The 16,444-nt window shown below is 38.6% G+C and overlaps 1 protein-coding gene across 3 annotated transcripts in view; it reads right to left on the reverse strand.

The window, feature by feature from the left end:
• The window catches only part of SLC7A2 (solute carrier family 7 member 2), a 74,174-nt gene that overhangs the window by 5,572 nt on the left and 52,158 nt on the right, over positions 1-16,444 (reverse strand). For 2 of the 3 annotated variants that reach the window (XM_027122696.1, XM_027122695.1), the window contains exons 7-11: positions 15,712-15,851; positions 6,446-6,548; positions 3,836-4,041; positions 2,652-2,818; positions 1,814-1,922 (exon numbers count right to left, since the gene is read on the reverse strand). In XM_027122696.1, coding sequence (XP_026978497.1) covers positions 1,814-1,922; positions 2,652-2,818; positions 3,836-4,041; positions 6,446-6,548; positions 15,712-15,851 — 725 coding nt within the window. The remainder of the gene's footprint in view (positions 1-1,813; positions 1,923-2,651; positions 2,819-3,835; positions 4,042-6,445; positions 6,549-15,711; positions 15,852-16,444) is intronic. The other variant, XM_027122697.1, reaches the window with a different exon arrangement.

Raw genomic sequence — 16,444 nt, forward strand, 5'->3', positions numbered from 1 at the left:
GGGGAAAAATATCATATACATCCCCCAAAACAAGTGGCGGGTTAACAAAGACACAGTCAGCTATTTTGGAAAGCATGCCCTGTGTGAACAGGGGACATGGGTGTGCCTTACACACGTTACTTTCACCAGGAGAAGTTGAAACACTGTGTACTAGGCCAACTGTTTATTATCAGCCATGCTGACCGGGGATCAGAGGGAAATGTTTGAAGTATTCTCGCAAGATATGTAGGCATTTTGCTGTATTGTAGCTACATTTTAAAAAATTGGTTGAGCGTTTTGGGTTGATGTGAAATGCATTATAATTTTCCCATGTAAAATCATGGGAAGCAGGCTACCAATGAGTATTTTGGTAAGTCCAGTTATTAGGAGTGATTCTATTTCCTCTCATGTCCTTCCAGGTTTGAAGATCCAACCCTCCTTGTCCTCAAATAAAGATACTGTTATCACCATTTTACAAAGAAACTGAGGCACAGAAGCGAGGTATAACATGGCCTAGGTGACACGGCTAATACATGGCAGGGGTGGACTGAAACGTGGAGAGTCTGGCTCTGTAGTTCATGCTCTTCACCAAGGTCAAGTACATGATTAAACCTCAGTGAGCTACGACTTGAAGAAAGAAGCAGTGGCTTTTGGAAAGGCAGGAAGGGTAGAGAAGCTCTCCACCAGATTACAAAGAGATTCTTCTGGGCTCAGAGTAGGGGAGAGAGTTCTATGGTCCTGTTCCCTGGGGGTTTGGGCTCAGCTTCCTGGCAGCACCTGGGGAGGTGGCGAGATCACAAAGGAATGGCTTTGTGGTACATTATGGAGGGCAGAGCCGACGGGCAAGTGATTCCCGTCAGGATTCTGGCCCTGATGCAACAGAGCCACCTATCAGAAGTGGCCACAGTGACAGAGAGAATACTCCAGAGTAACCTGTGTGGAGGGATAACCTCTGATGCACCCCAATTCCTTGACACAGTGTCAGATCCCCCAAATATGGGCAAAACTCTAGTGTGGGGATGGGTGGGGATGGGCAAAACTGACCAGGTTAAATCTCCTATCAACTCAAGTGGGTTGGTGGCTTGAGACTGAAAGTAAGTTAATTTACAGCCACAAAAGAGATTCATTTGTTCATAATAAGAGATTCATTCTTATTAAGCCAATGGGAGGACTGTCAAAAGCATCAACTCTCAAACTCCTCAGGCCACCAAAACCAATGCGGACTTAGCTCTCATTTCTCACTGCTTCACCTTTCAGCCACTTCAGTTCATATTTTTAAAGACAGTTGGTGCTCAGTGCTTCAGTTACAACAAAGTTAAACTCTTCATTTCTAAGTCAATTTTCACATAGGAAACTGAAGAAGTCATGATGGAGAACAGTGCAGCATAGATATAAATAAACTCACTCATGTTATTTAATGCCAAATTCCACCCCAAGGCATTCTGATATCAGAAAAGAAATTTCTTGATATAAGCACATTCAAAACGTTGCCAGAAATCCACTGGTACTCTGGAAGGAACTGGCTTTGGAATCAGACTCTAGGGCTGCCATTTGCAATTTAGATCCCTTGACTTTTAGGGGCTTCATTTTTCTCACTCAAGAAGTTAGAAAAAATAGGACCTATAGAGTTTTACAGGGCTACTGGGAGAACTGAATTTTCCAAAAGTATCTGGAAAAGTAAGCACTCAGATGTTCTAAAAATTGGGAAAGGAAGAAACTGAAAAAAAAGTCTTTATTTCTAGGAAGGGGGAGTAGATGCATTTCTCTAATCACAGTGCATGACATTGGAAAAAGAGAGCCCACGTTCAGAAAGCAAAAACATTAAAAGACCTACCAAGCGCCATCCAAATGCTAAATCTGATCCAGGTGTCTGCACTCAACTGGACCATCAAGTAAATGTTCACCAGGATGCTGAAGGCTGGCAAAAATGGTAAGAATGGAACCTAAGGGGGGAAATATCTTCTTAAATATACTCAAGTTTTGAAAGCACATTCCCCAAATTATTTCGACATGGTGGCAACTAATTTGACATACATACTTTCACATTGTGTCAGTAAGTTTATATTCTCACAAAAAGGACAACCTGAATAAAGGCCACTCATCTTGAGAATACTAAAAGGAGCACCATATTTCACATTGTTTACTGCAGCCCAAAGCAACAGAGGATTTATCCAGCCCGCTAACACCTGCATCATCACCAAGATGCGATTGGTTTCAAGGTTTCGTTTACTTTAGGGTTTACCGGTTTAGTTCAGGTATCAACAGGGCATGCCTCTGGAACTGGCTACTCATGGTATCTCAGGGGGATCCTACTCTTAGTTCAAATGGGACAAGATAATTTCACTTGCAGTGGAAGGGCTTTTGGTGGAAATAATCTTCCTGGGAGGGTACTGAATTTCCAAAATAAAATATTCTAGTTATTCTTCTGATACTTCAGAATATCGGACAAGAAATTTGTTTACTATTATATAGAATAATGTGATAGGGGCACATTCAAGTTTTTGAAAAGAATACTTTAGACAAAAAGGAGCATCTCAAAGAATTGTGACACTCTTGTTCATTGGTTAACGTCATCAGAAGTGCTTTTTTTTTTAAAGAAACAATTCACAAAAACTAATGCACATGAGAAAATGTGCATAATATTTAGGATCTCCAGTCCTCATGACACGTACCATAAAGGCTACTTTTTGCTGATTCTGAGGCTGCCTCCAAATGATGAGCACGATGGCAACGCAGAGAACAAGCAACAGCACAAGAAGAGCAAGGCTCCACGCTTCCAGCCTGGCAATCGTGTGGACCCCGTGCGTGGTCAAAATACTCAGGCCCAAAATGAGAAATGCTGCAGAGGTGACATGTTCGGGAAACAAAATCAGCACACGCCCTTCACTCAGACTCCTATGTTCAAAGAGTCTATTTTGATAAGACATCAAGTTCTTTCTAGATCTGCTCTGCCAAATACTAAAGTTCTTCATTTTTATTCTGGGAAGAAATGGCTAATTTCCCTGATTTAAGAAACACAGCTCGCTTACTCATGACTGTCTCCCCTTAGAAGCCAGCCTCCCCTCTGGGCACTACCATCTTGCCTTTCGGCTCATGGGCTACAGTCTCAGATGAGATCACGTGGATTGATGGGATGTTGTCCGGGGTGGCTACTTCCCTTTTTTCAAATGGGAAAAGCAGGTCTGTTCATGTTCAGCTGTTGTAAACACTATTTATGTAAACAAATAATATATGATCTGCACCTTTTCTCCCTATTTCAGAGAGCGACATCACCGCCCACCCACCTTTCTCTGACCATCAAGTCTGCATTAGGGGTCCCTCCTATGTGCTCTCAGAGAAACCTGTACTGCTCTTAGCTTGCCGCCAACAGTCCTGTTCTGCAAAACCCAGTGAGAGCAAGGACCATCCCTCTTGATATCCCAAGTACCCAGCAAAGTTCTGGCCACACTAATGATGCTCAATAAGTGTTTCTGAAAATACGCATGATTACATAGCTGTGGGTGAGTAAACAGGGTCTGCTATATTGCCTCGCAGTCTCCTTGGGTCTCCGTTCAGTTATTGCCAGGTGTACTTTGCTTCACACAGGAAGCACCCTCACAGCTGACAAAATGGACCAATTTTGTACTTCTGCCACTCTCACCTTAGGGAATTTCTTCCTTTCTTCTTCAATTACCAAGATATAAGCAATTTATCCTGCTAATATAGAGATGAGCTCAATGACCAGTGACAAGTTAGGTTCAAATTTCAGGACTGAGGGTAGTGCTAACATATTCTTTCATCCTCTTTCACATCATACCTGCTCTACCTACATATACCTGCTGGGTCTTTATAATGTACACAGTTGAAGGGGACTTACCAAGGAATCCTACCAGAAAGCTCACGAGAGAAGCCGACTGTTTTGTGGGCAGAAGCGAGGGGCTGAAGAGGGTTCGCAGGCTGAAGCCCTGTCCTGGCGGCACAGTGACCTGGGACTCGCTTTTGGAGGCAGTGTTGGCACACGATCCCAGAGCTTCTTTCTCAGGACAATATTTGGGTTGCTCGTAAGATAAGCCAGGCTGGTACCTATTCCCAAATAAAGGCATGTGTCTTTATTCTCAACGGACACTTGGTCCAAATGAAACGAGCATCTGAAACGCTAAGAGAGACATTTCCATTCACAGCTGGTGCAGTAAATCCACACGTCTTGTGGCTGCAGCCCCAGAATGTACTGAAGCAAGCCACACACCTGCTCAGCAGAATATCTGCAGCAACTCTGAATTTCCTCTGATAGCCACTTGATTAGAAAGTTATGTACATTAGATGCCGAAGAGAGTTACATTTTATTTTATTTTATTTTTTTAAACATCTTTATTGGGGTATAATTGCTTTACAATGGTGTGTTAGTTTCTGCTTTATAACAAAGTGAATCAGTTATACATAGACATATGTTCCCATATCTCTTCCCTCTTGCGTCTCCCTCCCTCCCACCCTCCCTATCCCACCCCTCCAGGCAGTCACAAAGCACCGAGCTGATATCCCCGTGCTGTGCGGCTGCTTCCCACTAGCTATCTACCTTACGTTTGGTAGTGTATATATGTCCATGCCTCTCTCTCGCTTTGTCACAGCTCACCCTTCCCCCCATATCCTCAAGTCTGTTCTCCAGTAGGTCTGTGTCTTTATTCCTGTCTTACCCCTAGGTTCTTCATGACATTTTTTTTTCTTAAATCCCATATAGAAGTGTTAGTATATGGTATTTGTCTTTCTCTTTCTGACTTACTTCACTCTGTATGACAGACTCTAGGTCTATCCACCTCATTACAAATAGCTCAATTTCGTTTCTTTTTATGGCTGAGTAATATTCCATTGTATATATGTGCCACTCTTCTTTATCCATTCATCCGATGATGGGCACTTAGGTTGTTTCCATCTCCTGGCTATTGTAAATAGAGCTGCAATGAACATTGTGGTACATGACTCTTTTTGAATTTTGGTTTTCTCAGGGTATATGCCCAGTAGTGGGATTGCTGGGTCATATGGTAGTTCTATTTGTAGTTTTTTAAGGAACCTCCATACTGTTCTCCATAGTGGCTGAACCAATTCACATTCCCACCAGCAGTGCAAGAGTGTTCCCTTTTCACCACATCCTTTCCAGCATTTATTGTTTCTAGATTTTTTGATGATGGCCATTCTGACTGGTGTGAGATGATACCTCATTGAGAGTTACATTTTAAAGTGAGGCAAGTATGACAACAGGATGATTATTCTGGAAATATCTATGTCCAAAGGAGATGCAGTTCACAAAAACAGCACAGAAACTCTGGTTAAATATCAGCTACAGAGTAACATACAGCCTTCGGTTTGGCCTTCAAAGGCCTCACTGCAACCTGTCTCTCTGGCCTCATCTCCCTCATCTCATACAGCCACCTCCCACCCATTCTCCTCTATCACTGATCCCCTTCCCCTTTAGCTGGCATCAAGATATCAGCCTGCTTCAATTCCTAGTATCTGCCCAGTCTCCCCAGTGTGGTCTTTTCCCTCTGAGCAGCCTTTGGTTAAACTTAAAAGTAACATTTGTCCCATCCAAAGAAGAAATATGCTCACTGAGAAAAAAATACACAAAAAGGGGGGTATGCAGAAGAAAACTGAAGCCATCCATTACACCACTACTCAGTATGAATCACTGCTAGCATTTTGGTACAATTTCAGCCAGGTATAAATGCAAATATGTGTATATATATGCAAAAATCATTTCTTCGTGTAAATGTATGTTACTATTTAAATAAATTCAGATGCTACATATAGCTTTGCATCCAGAAACTGATATATTTCTCCATATAATTAAATATCATTTTATTTGCTGTTAGAAGAGTCAAATGATAAATGTACCCTTCTTTATTTAACTATTCTTTTTTTTTATTGAAGTGTAGTTGATTTACAATGTTGTGTTAGTTTCTGGTATACAGCAAACTGTCTGTGTGTGTATATATATATATATATATATTCTCTTTTTCATATTCTTTTCCATTATGGTTATTTTAGGATATTGAACATAGTTCCCTGTGCTACACAGTAGGACCTTGTCGATTATCTATTTTATTAACTATTCTACTATTGATATTCAGCTTAGTTCAATTTTTTCACTATTGCATATATCTGTGTGTGCCTTTTTGATTAAATCTTTAGCATAAAAGCTTAGCAGCTGGATCACTGGGATTAAAAATATAGTATTCTTAAGTGTTTTTATACATTATGAGAACTTGTTGTTCACACAGATTAGGCCTACCTTTGGTAATTCTCAATTTTAGTTGATTCTTTGCTTACGGACCAAGTATGCTAATTATGCTTTGTACTCACGTTCGTATGTCTACGGCCTCTCACCTCTGTGAGACAGCTAGCTCCTTGAAAGCAAGGTCAGTGAGCCCTAATTTTCCCCGGGCCCCACATGACACACACTCTTCAGAACCATCCGGCAATGAGGACAACTCACCTGAGGATGAGAACACAGGCTGCGACCAGAGAGTAGGCCAGAAGGGTGCCGATGGACATCATGTCCACGAGGGCCTTCAGGTCAAAGAGAAATGCCATCACAGCTATTGGGAAAAGAGAGAACAGGGAAGAAAACAGCCTGTGAGAAAACTCCACACAGTTGATAACTTTCAAGTCAGGGATAAGTGATGGGCACTTTTTTGTTTTAGTGCCAATGGTAAGTCAAAGTGTAGAAAGCGTATTTCTCACAGTTAATGAGATGTTCTTGAGGTCATACAAACTGCTAATAGAACTTCAAAAACCCTCGGCTGTCTATCTAACAAAACATATCTACTTTGATTACTTAAAAAATATTGGCCTGACAAAGAGTGAAAATATTATAAGACAGAATACTCTCCTTTGATGTTTCAGAAGGAAAACACTGCTAGGAAATACTGGCCGGCTCCTTTTTAAAAAAACATAAAAGAATTCGAACAGAAGAGCTTTCATTATAGATGTTATATAATCATTTTAATTCCCATCTGCATTCTGAGTTATATCTTCTACAGAATAAAATAATGTCCAATTAAATTATGTTTCTGATAGTAGCTAAATTCTACTCTGATTAAAACCACACAATCTGACTAAATTTGAGCGATCTGTGACCCATCCCCAGGCCCCAATAATGTTAAGAGGCAAAGTATAATTTATACAGTTGAATAGTCAACTTGCACTTAGCAATGTTTTTTCTCCCTTGAAACATCAAAATAGTGATGATATTAACTTGAATTTACCAAATAGTTGTCCCTATCATAATAAGTAGAAAACACCACATTCCACTCATGGGGTGTTCCAGACACCTCAGCAAGCTTTCTATCTCTATGCTCTCCATTTATCTTCAATTCAATAATCCTATGAGACAGGGGAAATTATTTAGATTCAGCTTTATAGCGCAGTATTTGACTGTTTTTAAACAAAACCCCAGCAATTTCACATGGTTTAACTAACAGGATTATTATCCTCTTTTTCATAGACAGGCTGACTTAACAAGGTTACAACTAGTAGGTAGAAGCGGGGTCCAGCTAAACCAACATGCCCGTGCCCCTTCTATAATAGCACACTGTTTCTTTAAATACACCCCATGCCTTACTTTGAAAAATCTCCATTGCTAGTATAGTTATACATCAGATTAAAATTTTAATATGTTTTGTAAGAACCACAGATAACCAAAACAAGGTAGCCAAAACAGAAGAAAATGATTAATTATCCATACAAGCTCTCTGATTTAAGTTAAAAACAAGCAAAGCAAGATGTGGGACTACAGAATAACAGAATATAATATTTTAGAGCATTAAAAATGCTACAATTATCTTCTTTTAATTATTAATTTCAATATCTTATTATTCTGGCAAATTAAATTCTTCCTGAAGGAAGAAGAGTACATTTTAAAAAATTCTGAATACATAGTAGAGAATTAATGGGCAAGATTTTACTGGGAAAAAAAAGCTTTTATGGAGTAAATAAAATATGTTGTTCTTTGTCAAGATTTATGAACTATCTTTAATATCATAATGCACTGTTTAATCATAAAGTGGGCCTTAAATCATCTAGTGCAACCTTAATTTTATGGGGGCAGAAATCTAAGCACTGAGAAAATAAGTGATTTGACCTCCCAACATACATCTAATAAAGTGCCAAATTTATTACAAAACATTATAAAGTGCAGTTGTTTAGGCAAATACTTTCTGACTCTGAAAGAATCCCATTTCATACATAATTAAGCATTAGTGTTCTCTAATATAATTTCCCCAAAATTCAGAGCCTCAACAAAATTATCATTTTTTGGTTTGAATTTCTACTACCAAGAGTGTTTATTGTTTTATCTATAAAGCTGGCTAAAGTCTTTCTCTTCCTCCATATAACAGGGGCTTTAGGCCATTCTCTTGATCTGTGAAATCTCTTTGAAAATTTCCACATGGAATAAGAATCTGGACAACTAGGGTGCCTGCTGGATGCTGGTGGGAGACCTTGACGCCCAAGGAGATGGGTGGAAACCCCACGTGAACCGGTAGGACGTAGGGGGACTGAGGGGGGAAGAGAAGTGGAGGCCGGACAGGACCAGTGCCCTGGAGGGGTGGCTGGAAGGGGGCGGGGTTCCCACACCTGGAGGGACCCTCAGGGACTCGGATCAAGGGGGAATGCGCTAAGCATTTCCCCTGCCCAATTGGCCCGGCTCTCAGGCAGGTCCTACACCCTCAGAGGGCCCCTCCAGGCCGTGTTGCTCCTGGGGGCTAGGAGGGAGGTTGGGGGAGAACAGGAGAGGCAGGCGGGAGGGGCCCTCCAGGACCAGAGGAGCAGGAGAGGAGCGGAGGGTGTTTGCCCCTCCGACTCAGACCAAGAAACCTGCTGTGCTCTCAGGCTGGGTCCCCCACCCTCTGAGACCACAGGCACAGCCAGGACCTCTTCTGTTGAGCCTAAGCCCCACCCCCCCAAGGGCCTTTTCCAGCTCTGTGGGTCCTAAGCATAGGCCCCACCCACTGCCAAAACCCGGCCCCTGCCTAAGTCCCGCCCCCACAGCCAAGGCCTTTTCCACCTTTTTTTTTCTCCTCTTTTTTACTATTGTGGTTCTGTTTTACCTTTCAAAAGTTGTTTCACCTATATTTTTATTTTTATATTCTTTCTAACATATGTTAGTTTCCTAGTCTAATTTTATTTTTTACTCTTTGTTATTGTTCTTTTTCTTTTTATTGCCACCCCATGCAGCTTGTGGGATCTTGGTTCATGAGCTGGGGTTGGGCTGAAGCGCCTGTGGTGGGAGCTCCAAGTCTGAACCACTGAACTAACAGAGAACCTCAGACCCCAGGGAATATTCATCAGAGTGAGGTCTCCCGGAGGTCCTCATCTCAGCACCAAGACCCAGCTCTATCCAACAGCCTACAAACACCAGTGTTGGAAGCCTCAGGCCAAACAACCAGTAAGACAAGAATACAATCCCACCTATCAAAAAAAAAAAAAAAAAATGAGACAGCAAAAAAGTATGTCACAGATGAAGGAGCAAGGTAAAAACCTACAGGACCAAATAAATGAAGAGGAAATAGGCAATCTACTTGAAAAAGAATTCAGAGTAATGAGAGTAAAGATGATCCAGAATCTCGGAAATAGAATGGAGGCACGGATTGAGAAAATACAAGAAAGGTTTAACAAAGATCTAGAAGAACTAAAGAACAAACAAACAGCGATGAACAATGCAATAACTGAAATGAAAAATACACTGAAGGAGTCAATAACAGAATAACTGAGGCAGAAGAATGAATAAGTGAGCTTGAAGACAGAATGGTAGAAATAACTGCTGAGGAGCAGAATAAAGAAAAAAGAATGAAAAGAATTGAAGACAATCTCAGAGACTTCTGGGACAACACTAAATGCATGAACGTTCAAATTATAGGGGTCCCAGAAGAAGAGGAAAAAAAAGGGTCTGAGAAAGTATTTGAAGAGATTATAGTGGAAAACTTCCCTAACGTAGGAATGGAAATAGTCACCCAAGTCCAGGAAGCACAGAGAGTCCCATACAGGATAAACCCTAGGAGAAACACACCAAGACACATATTAATCAAACTGACAAAAATTAAATTCAAAGAGAAAATATTAAAATCAGCAAGGGAAAAGCAAAAAATAACATAAAAAGAATCCCCATAAGGTTATCAGCTGATTTTTCAGCAGAAACCCTGCAGGCCAGAAGGGAGTGGCAGGATATACTTAAAGTGATGAAACAGAAAAATCTACAACCAAGATTACTCTACCCAGCAATCATTCAGATTGAATGGAGAAATCAAAAGCTTTTCAGACAAGCAAAAGCTAAGAGAATTCAGCACCACCAAACCAGCTTTACAACAAATGCTAAAGAAACTTCTCTAGGCGGGAAAAACAAGAGAAGAAAAAGACCCACAAAAACAAACCCAAAACAATTAAGAAAATGTAATAGGAACATACATATCGGTAATAACCTTGAATGTAAATGGATTAAATGCCCTAACCAAAAGACACAGACTGGCTGAATGGATACAAAAACAAGACCCATATATATGCTGTCTATAAGAGACCCACTTCAGACCTAGGGACACACATAGACTGAAAGTGAAGGGATGGAAAAAGATATTCCATGCAAATGGAAATCAAATGAAAGCTGGAGTAGCAATACTCATAGCAGATAAAATAGACTTTAAAATAAAGACTGTTATAAGAGATAAGGAAGGACACTGCACAATGATCAAGGGATCAATCCAAGAAGAAGATATAACAATTATAAATGTTTATGCACCCAACATAGGACCACCTCAATACATAAGGCAAATGCTAACAACCATGAAAGAGGAAATCGACAGTAACACAATAATAGTAGGGGACTTTAACACCTCCCACTTACACCAATGGACAGATCATCCAAACAGAAAATAACTAAGGAAACACAAGCTTTAAATGACACAACAGAGCGGATAGATTGAATTGATATTTATAGAACATTCCACCCAAAAGTGGCAGAATACATTTTCTTCTCAAGTGTACATGGAATATTCTCCAGGATAGATCATATCTTGGGTAACAAATCAAGCCTTGGAAAATTTAAGAAAACTGAAATCATATCAAGCATCTTTTCTGACCATAATACTATGAGATTGGAAATCAATTACAGGAAAAAAACTGTAAAATACATGGAGGCTAAACAGTGCACTACTAAATAACCAAGAGAGCACTGAAGGAATCAAAGAAATAAAAAAATACATAGAAACAAATGACAACAGAAACACAATGACTCAAAACCTATGGAACACAGCAAAAGCAGTTCTGAGAGGAAGTTTATAGCAGTTCAATCTCACCTCAAGAAACAAGGAAAATCTCAAATAAACAATCTAACCCTACACCTAAAGCAACTAGAGAAAGAAGAACAAAGAAAACGCAAAGTCAGTAGAAGGAAAGAAATCATAAAGATCAGAGCAGAAATAAATGGACTAGAAATGAAGGAAACAATAACAAAGATCAATAAACCTGAAAGTTGGTTCTTTGAGAAGATAAACAAAATTGATAAACCCTTAGTAGAGCTATCAAGAAAAAAAGGGAGAAGACACAATTCAATAAAATTAGAAATGGAAAAGGAGAAATCACAACTGACACCGCAGAAATACAAAGGACTATAAGAGACTACTACAAACAACTATATGCCAATAAAATGGGCAGTCACGAAGAAATGGACAAATTCTTGGAAAGGTACTGAACCAGGAAGACTGAACCAGGAAGAATTAGAAACTATAAACAGACCTATCACAAGTAATGAAATTGAAACTGTAATTAAAAATCTTCCAACAAACAAAAGTCCAGGACCAGATGGCTTCACACGTGAATTCTATCAAACATTTAGAGAAGAGCTAACACCGATCCTTCTCAAACTCTTCCAAAAAATTGCAGAGGGAGGAACACTCCTAAATTCTTTCTACGAAGCCACCATAACCCTGATACCAAAACCAGAAAAAGATATCACAAAAAAAGAAAATTATAGAGCAATATCACTGATGAACATAGATGCAAAAATCTGGAACAAAATACTAGCAAACAGAATCCAACAACATATTAAAATGATCATACACCATGATCAAGTGGGATTTATCCCAGAAATGCAAGGATTCTTCAATAAACACAAATCAATCAATGGGATAGACCACATTAACAAATTAAGGAACAAAAACCATATGATCATTTCAATAGATGCAGAAAAAGATTTGACAAAATTCAACACCCATTTATGATAAAAAACTCTCCAGAAAATGGGCATAGAGGGAACCTACCTCAACATAATAAAGGCCATACAGGACAAACACACAGCAAACATCACACTCAATGGTGAAAAACTGAAAACATTTCCATTAAGATCAGGAACAAGACAAGGATGTCCATTCTTGCCACTCTTAGTCAACACAGTTTTGGAAGTCCTAGCCACAGCAATCAGAGAAGAAAAAGAAATAAAAGGAATACAAATTGGAAAAGAAGAAGCAAAACTGTCACTGTTTGCAGGTGACATGATACTATACATAGAGAATCCTAAAGATGCCACCAGAAAACTACTAGAGCTAATCAATGAATTTCGTAAAGTTGCAGGATACAAAATTAATGCACAGAAATCTCTTGCATTCCTATACACTAATGGTGAAAAATCTGAAAGAGAAATTAAGGAAACACTCCCATTTACCATTGCAACAAAAAGAATAAAATACCTAGGAATAAACCTACCTAGGGAGACAAAAGACATGTACGCAGAAAACTATAAGACACTGATGAAAGAAATTAAAGATGATACAAATAGATGGAGAGATATAACATGTTCTTGGATTGGAAGAATCAATATTGTGAAAATGACTATACTACCCAAAGCAACCTACAGATTCAATGCAATCCCTATCAAACTACCAATGGCATTCTTTGCAGAATTAGAACAAAAAATTTTACAATTTGTACGGAAACACAAAAGACCCCAAATAGCTAACGCAATCTTGGGAAAGAAAACTGAGTTGGAGGAATCAGGCTCCCTGACTTAAAACTATACTACAAAGCTACAGTAATCAAGACAATATGGTACAGGCACAAAAACAGAAATACAGATCAGGATAGAAAGCCCAGAGGTAAACCCATGCAAATATGGTCACCTAATTTACAACAAAGGAGACAAGATCATACAATGGAGGGAAGGCAGCCTCTTCAATAAGTGATGCTTGGAAAACTGGACAGCCACATGTAAAAGAATGAAATTAGAATGCTCCCTAACACCATACACAAAAATAAACTCAAAATGGATTAAAGACTTAAATGTAAGACCAGACACTATAAAACTCTTAGAGGAAAACATAGCAAAAACACTCTTTGACATAAACCACAGCAAGATCTTTTTTGACCCACCTCCTAGAATAATGGAAATAAAAACAAAAATAAACAAATGGGACCTAATGAAACTTAAAAGCTTTTGCACAGCAAAGGAAACGATAAACAAGACAAAAGGACAACCCTCAGAATGGGAGAAAATATTTGCAAATGAAACAACAGAAAAAGGATTAATCTCCAAAATATACAAACAGTTCATGGAGTTCAATATCAAAAAAAACACAACCCAATCAAAAAATGGGAAGAAGACCTAAATAGACATTTCATCAAAGAAGACATACAGATGGCCAAGAGGCATGTGAAAAGATGCTCAACATTGCTAATTATTAGAGAAATATCAAAACTACAATGAGGTATCACCTCACACCAGTCAGAATGGCCATTATCAAAAAATCTAGAAACAATAAATGCTGGAAAGGATGTGGTGAAAAGGGAACCCTCCTGCACTGTTGGTGGGAATGTAAATTGATAAAATCACTATGGAGAACAGTATGGAGGTTCCTTAAAAAACTAAAAATAGAACTACCATATGACCCAGCAATCCCACTACTGGGCACATACCCTGAGAAAACCATAATTCAAAAAGAGTCATGTATCACAATGTTCATCGCAGCACTATTTACAATAACCAGGACATGGAAGCAACCTAAATGTCCATCAACAGATGAATGGATAAAGAAGATGGGGCACATATATACAATGGAATATTACTCAGCTATAAAAATAAACGAAATTGAGTTATTTGTAGTGAGGTGGATGGATCTAGAGTCTGTCATACAGAGTGAAGTAAGTCAGAAAGAGAAAAACATATACCTTATGCTAACGCACGTATATGGAATCTAAAAAAATATGGTGCTGATGAACCTAGTGGCAGGGCAGGAATAAAGACACAGACATAGAGAATGGACTTGAGGACACGGGGAGCGGGGGAAACTGGGGTGAAGTGAGAGAAGCATCAACATATATACACTACCAAATGTAAAACTGATAGCTAGTGGGAAGCAGTGGCATAGCACAGACAGATCAGCTCGGTGCTTTGCGAGTACCTAGAGGGGTGGGATAGGGAGGGTGCGAAGGAAGCTCAAGAGGGAGGGGATATGGGGATATATGTATGCATATGGCTGACTCACTCTGTTGTACAACAGAAACTAGCACAGCATTGTGAAGTAATTATACTCCAATAAAGACATATTAAAAAAATTTAAAAAGAACTGTGAGAAAAAAAAAAGGATCTGTCCAAAAGCATTTTACGTGGATATTATGACATGCCAAAAGGTAGGCAAATGGAGTTTGTGTGTTTTTTTTTTAACATGACTTAATATCAAAACTGTTGAAAGGGAAAATAGATTCCTAATGGGGTTTATGACCGTATAGGTATTAGTAACTCTTAGAGAACCATGATGGCCCAGGAAGTGGGGTTAGCCACCATACTGAGGGCAGTGATAACAATGACCAAGTATAAATTATCTTTGACATTTCTTATATTTAATTAAGAATGGGTAAACTTCAGCTTTTCAAAAATCCTATGGTCGTTTAGCAATAGTCAACTTAAATCCTGGACGAAAAAGAAAATATTGAATCATTATTTTTAATTAACAATTCAAGTATTAAGTAATCATTCTTTAATTAACATTTCGTGTGTCAATAAATAATTTTATGTGGTCATTCATCGATCTGAAAAGCATTTGATAGCTGATATATAGTGAAGAACCATCACAAACCTTTGCGCATTTGTTAGAAGCTCCAAAGGTTAAGATAACGAAATAGGACCAAATCCCAAAGGGTCAGTTATGAATTTCGGTAGAGCACCGCCACCACAATTTGCAGATGTGATTCCAATGTTTATACCCTAATTTATCAGTGATTTTGTTCTTAACTTACATGCACAGCAAGCAGACCCTCTTTATAAGTCCATGCATGCGCATAAAATGCTCAAGTCCAATGTTGAAGAATCCTATGTTTGTAAAGCTTACCAGAGATGACCCCTGCAGTCAATGTGGCAGCTACTGGTGACTGCCTCTTACTCACTCTGGCAAGAAATCTAAACAGTAAACCATCCCGGGCCATGGCAAACAGAATTCGGGGCAAAGGAAACATGGAACCCAGAAGACTAGAACAGAAAAATTCATAATCCACATGTGAGTTATTACAAGTATTATTCTAGATGAGTATATACTGGTAAAGACTGGACACACTAAAGTACAGAACCTATAGCAAAAAAAGAAATTCAAAATCGGAAATATTCACAGAAAAGTTATTAATCTTTATATATATAAAAACAAAACGACCTAATTTTCCATTTTTTTTCCAGAATCCTCGATGAAAAAAGATCCCCCTTTACTTAATAAAAGTCAACTCTCTCACCTGCCACCGCACCCGATGATAAAGTAGCAATTATTGGTGTCTTCGTTTTGGAATTGATTTGAGCTAGACATTTGAAAAGCAACCCATCCTCCGCCATAGCATAGATTACACGAGGCATTGGGAAAATGGATCCAAGAAGACTGAATAAAAAGCAAACACATGCAGTATGGCAAACACATTCATGCAAGATTACATCCCAGAACTGAAATTAAGTAATCGCATAAAGCTCAGCATCACAGCTGTGATTATGAAGTCTTGTTATTTTTAAAATGTATTATGATTGGGCATTTAAAAATAGATACCAATTAACCATTGTGCTACTTATTATTCTCTTACAGATATTTGCCCAGCACAATTATCAGACTAAAAACAATACTGCAAATAATTTGTGCAGGCCCATGATTACTACTAGATTAAAACTAAGGAATTAAGACCAAAAAAAAAACCAATTATATCATTAAGACATTTTTAACTTAGAAAATAAAATTTATAAATTGATATGTAATTACAGAAAAGATTAAGTAATTTGATTTTATAGTATAGTCACTTCATTTATTCAATAACTACACATTTTTCATATTTATTTTACCATTATTTTTCCTCATATAGTGTGATCTTTGATCAAATTAATAATTCTTAGCATCATAAGATAATCAAGACAGAAAAAGACACAAAAAAATCAACTCACTGTATATTTAGTACATAAAAACAGCCACAATTAAACGTTAGTAAC

Source organism: Aethalodelphis obliquidens, unplaced genomic scaffold (genome assembly GCF_003676395.1).
Source record: "Aethalodelphis obliquidens isolate GAN/ISIS:26980383/991018 unplaced genomic scaffold, ASM367639v1 scaffold25, whole genome shotgun sequence".
In the NCBI taxonomy this organism is placed as follows: domain Eukaryota; kingdom Metazoa; phylum Chordata; class Mammalia; order Artiodactyla; family Delphinidae; genus Aethalodelphis; species Aethalodelphis obliquidens.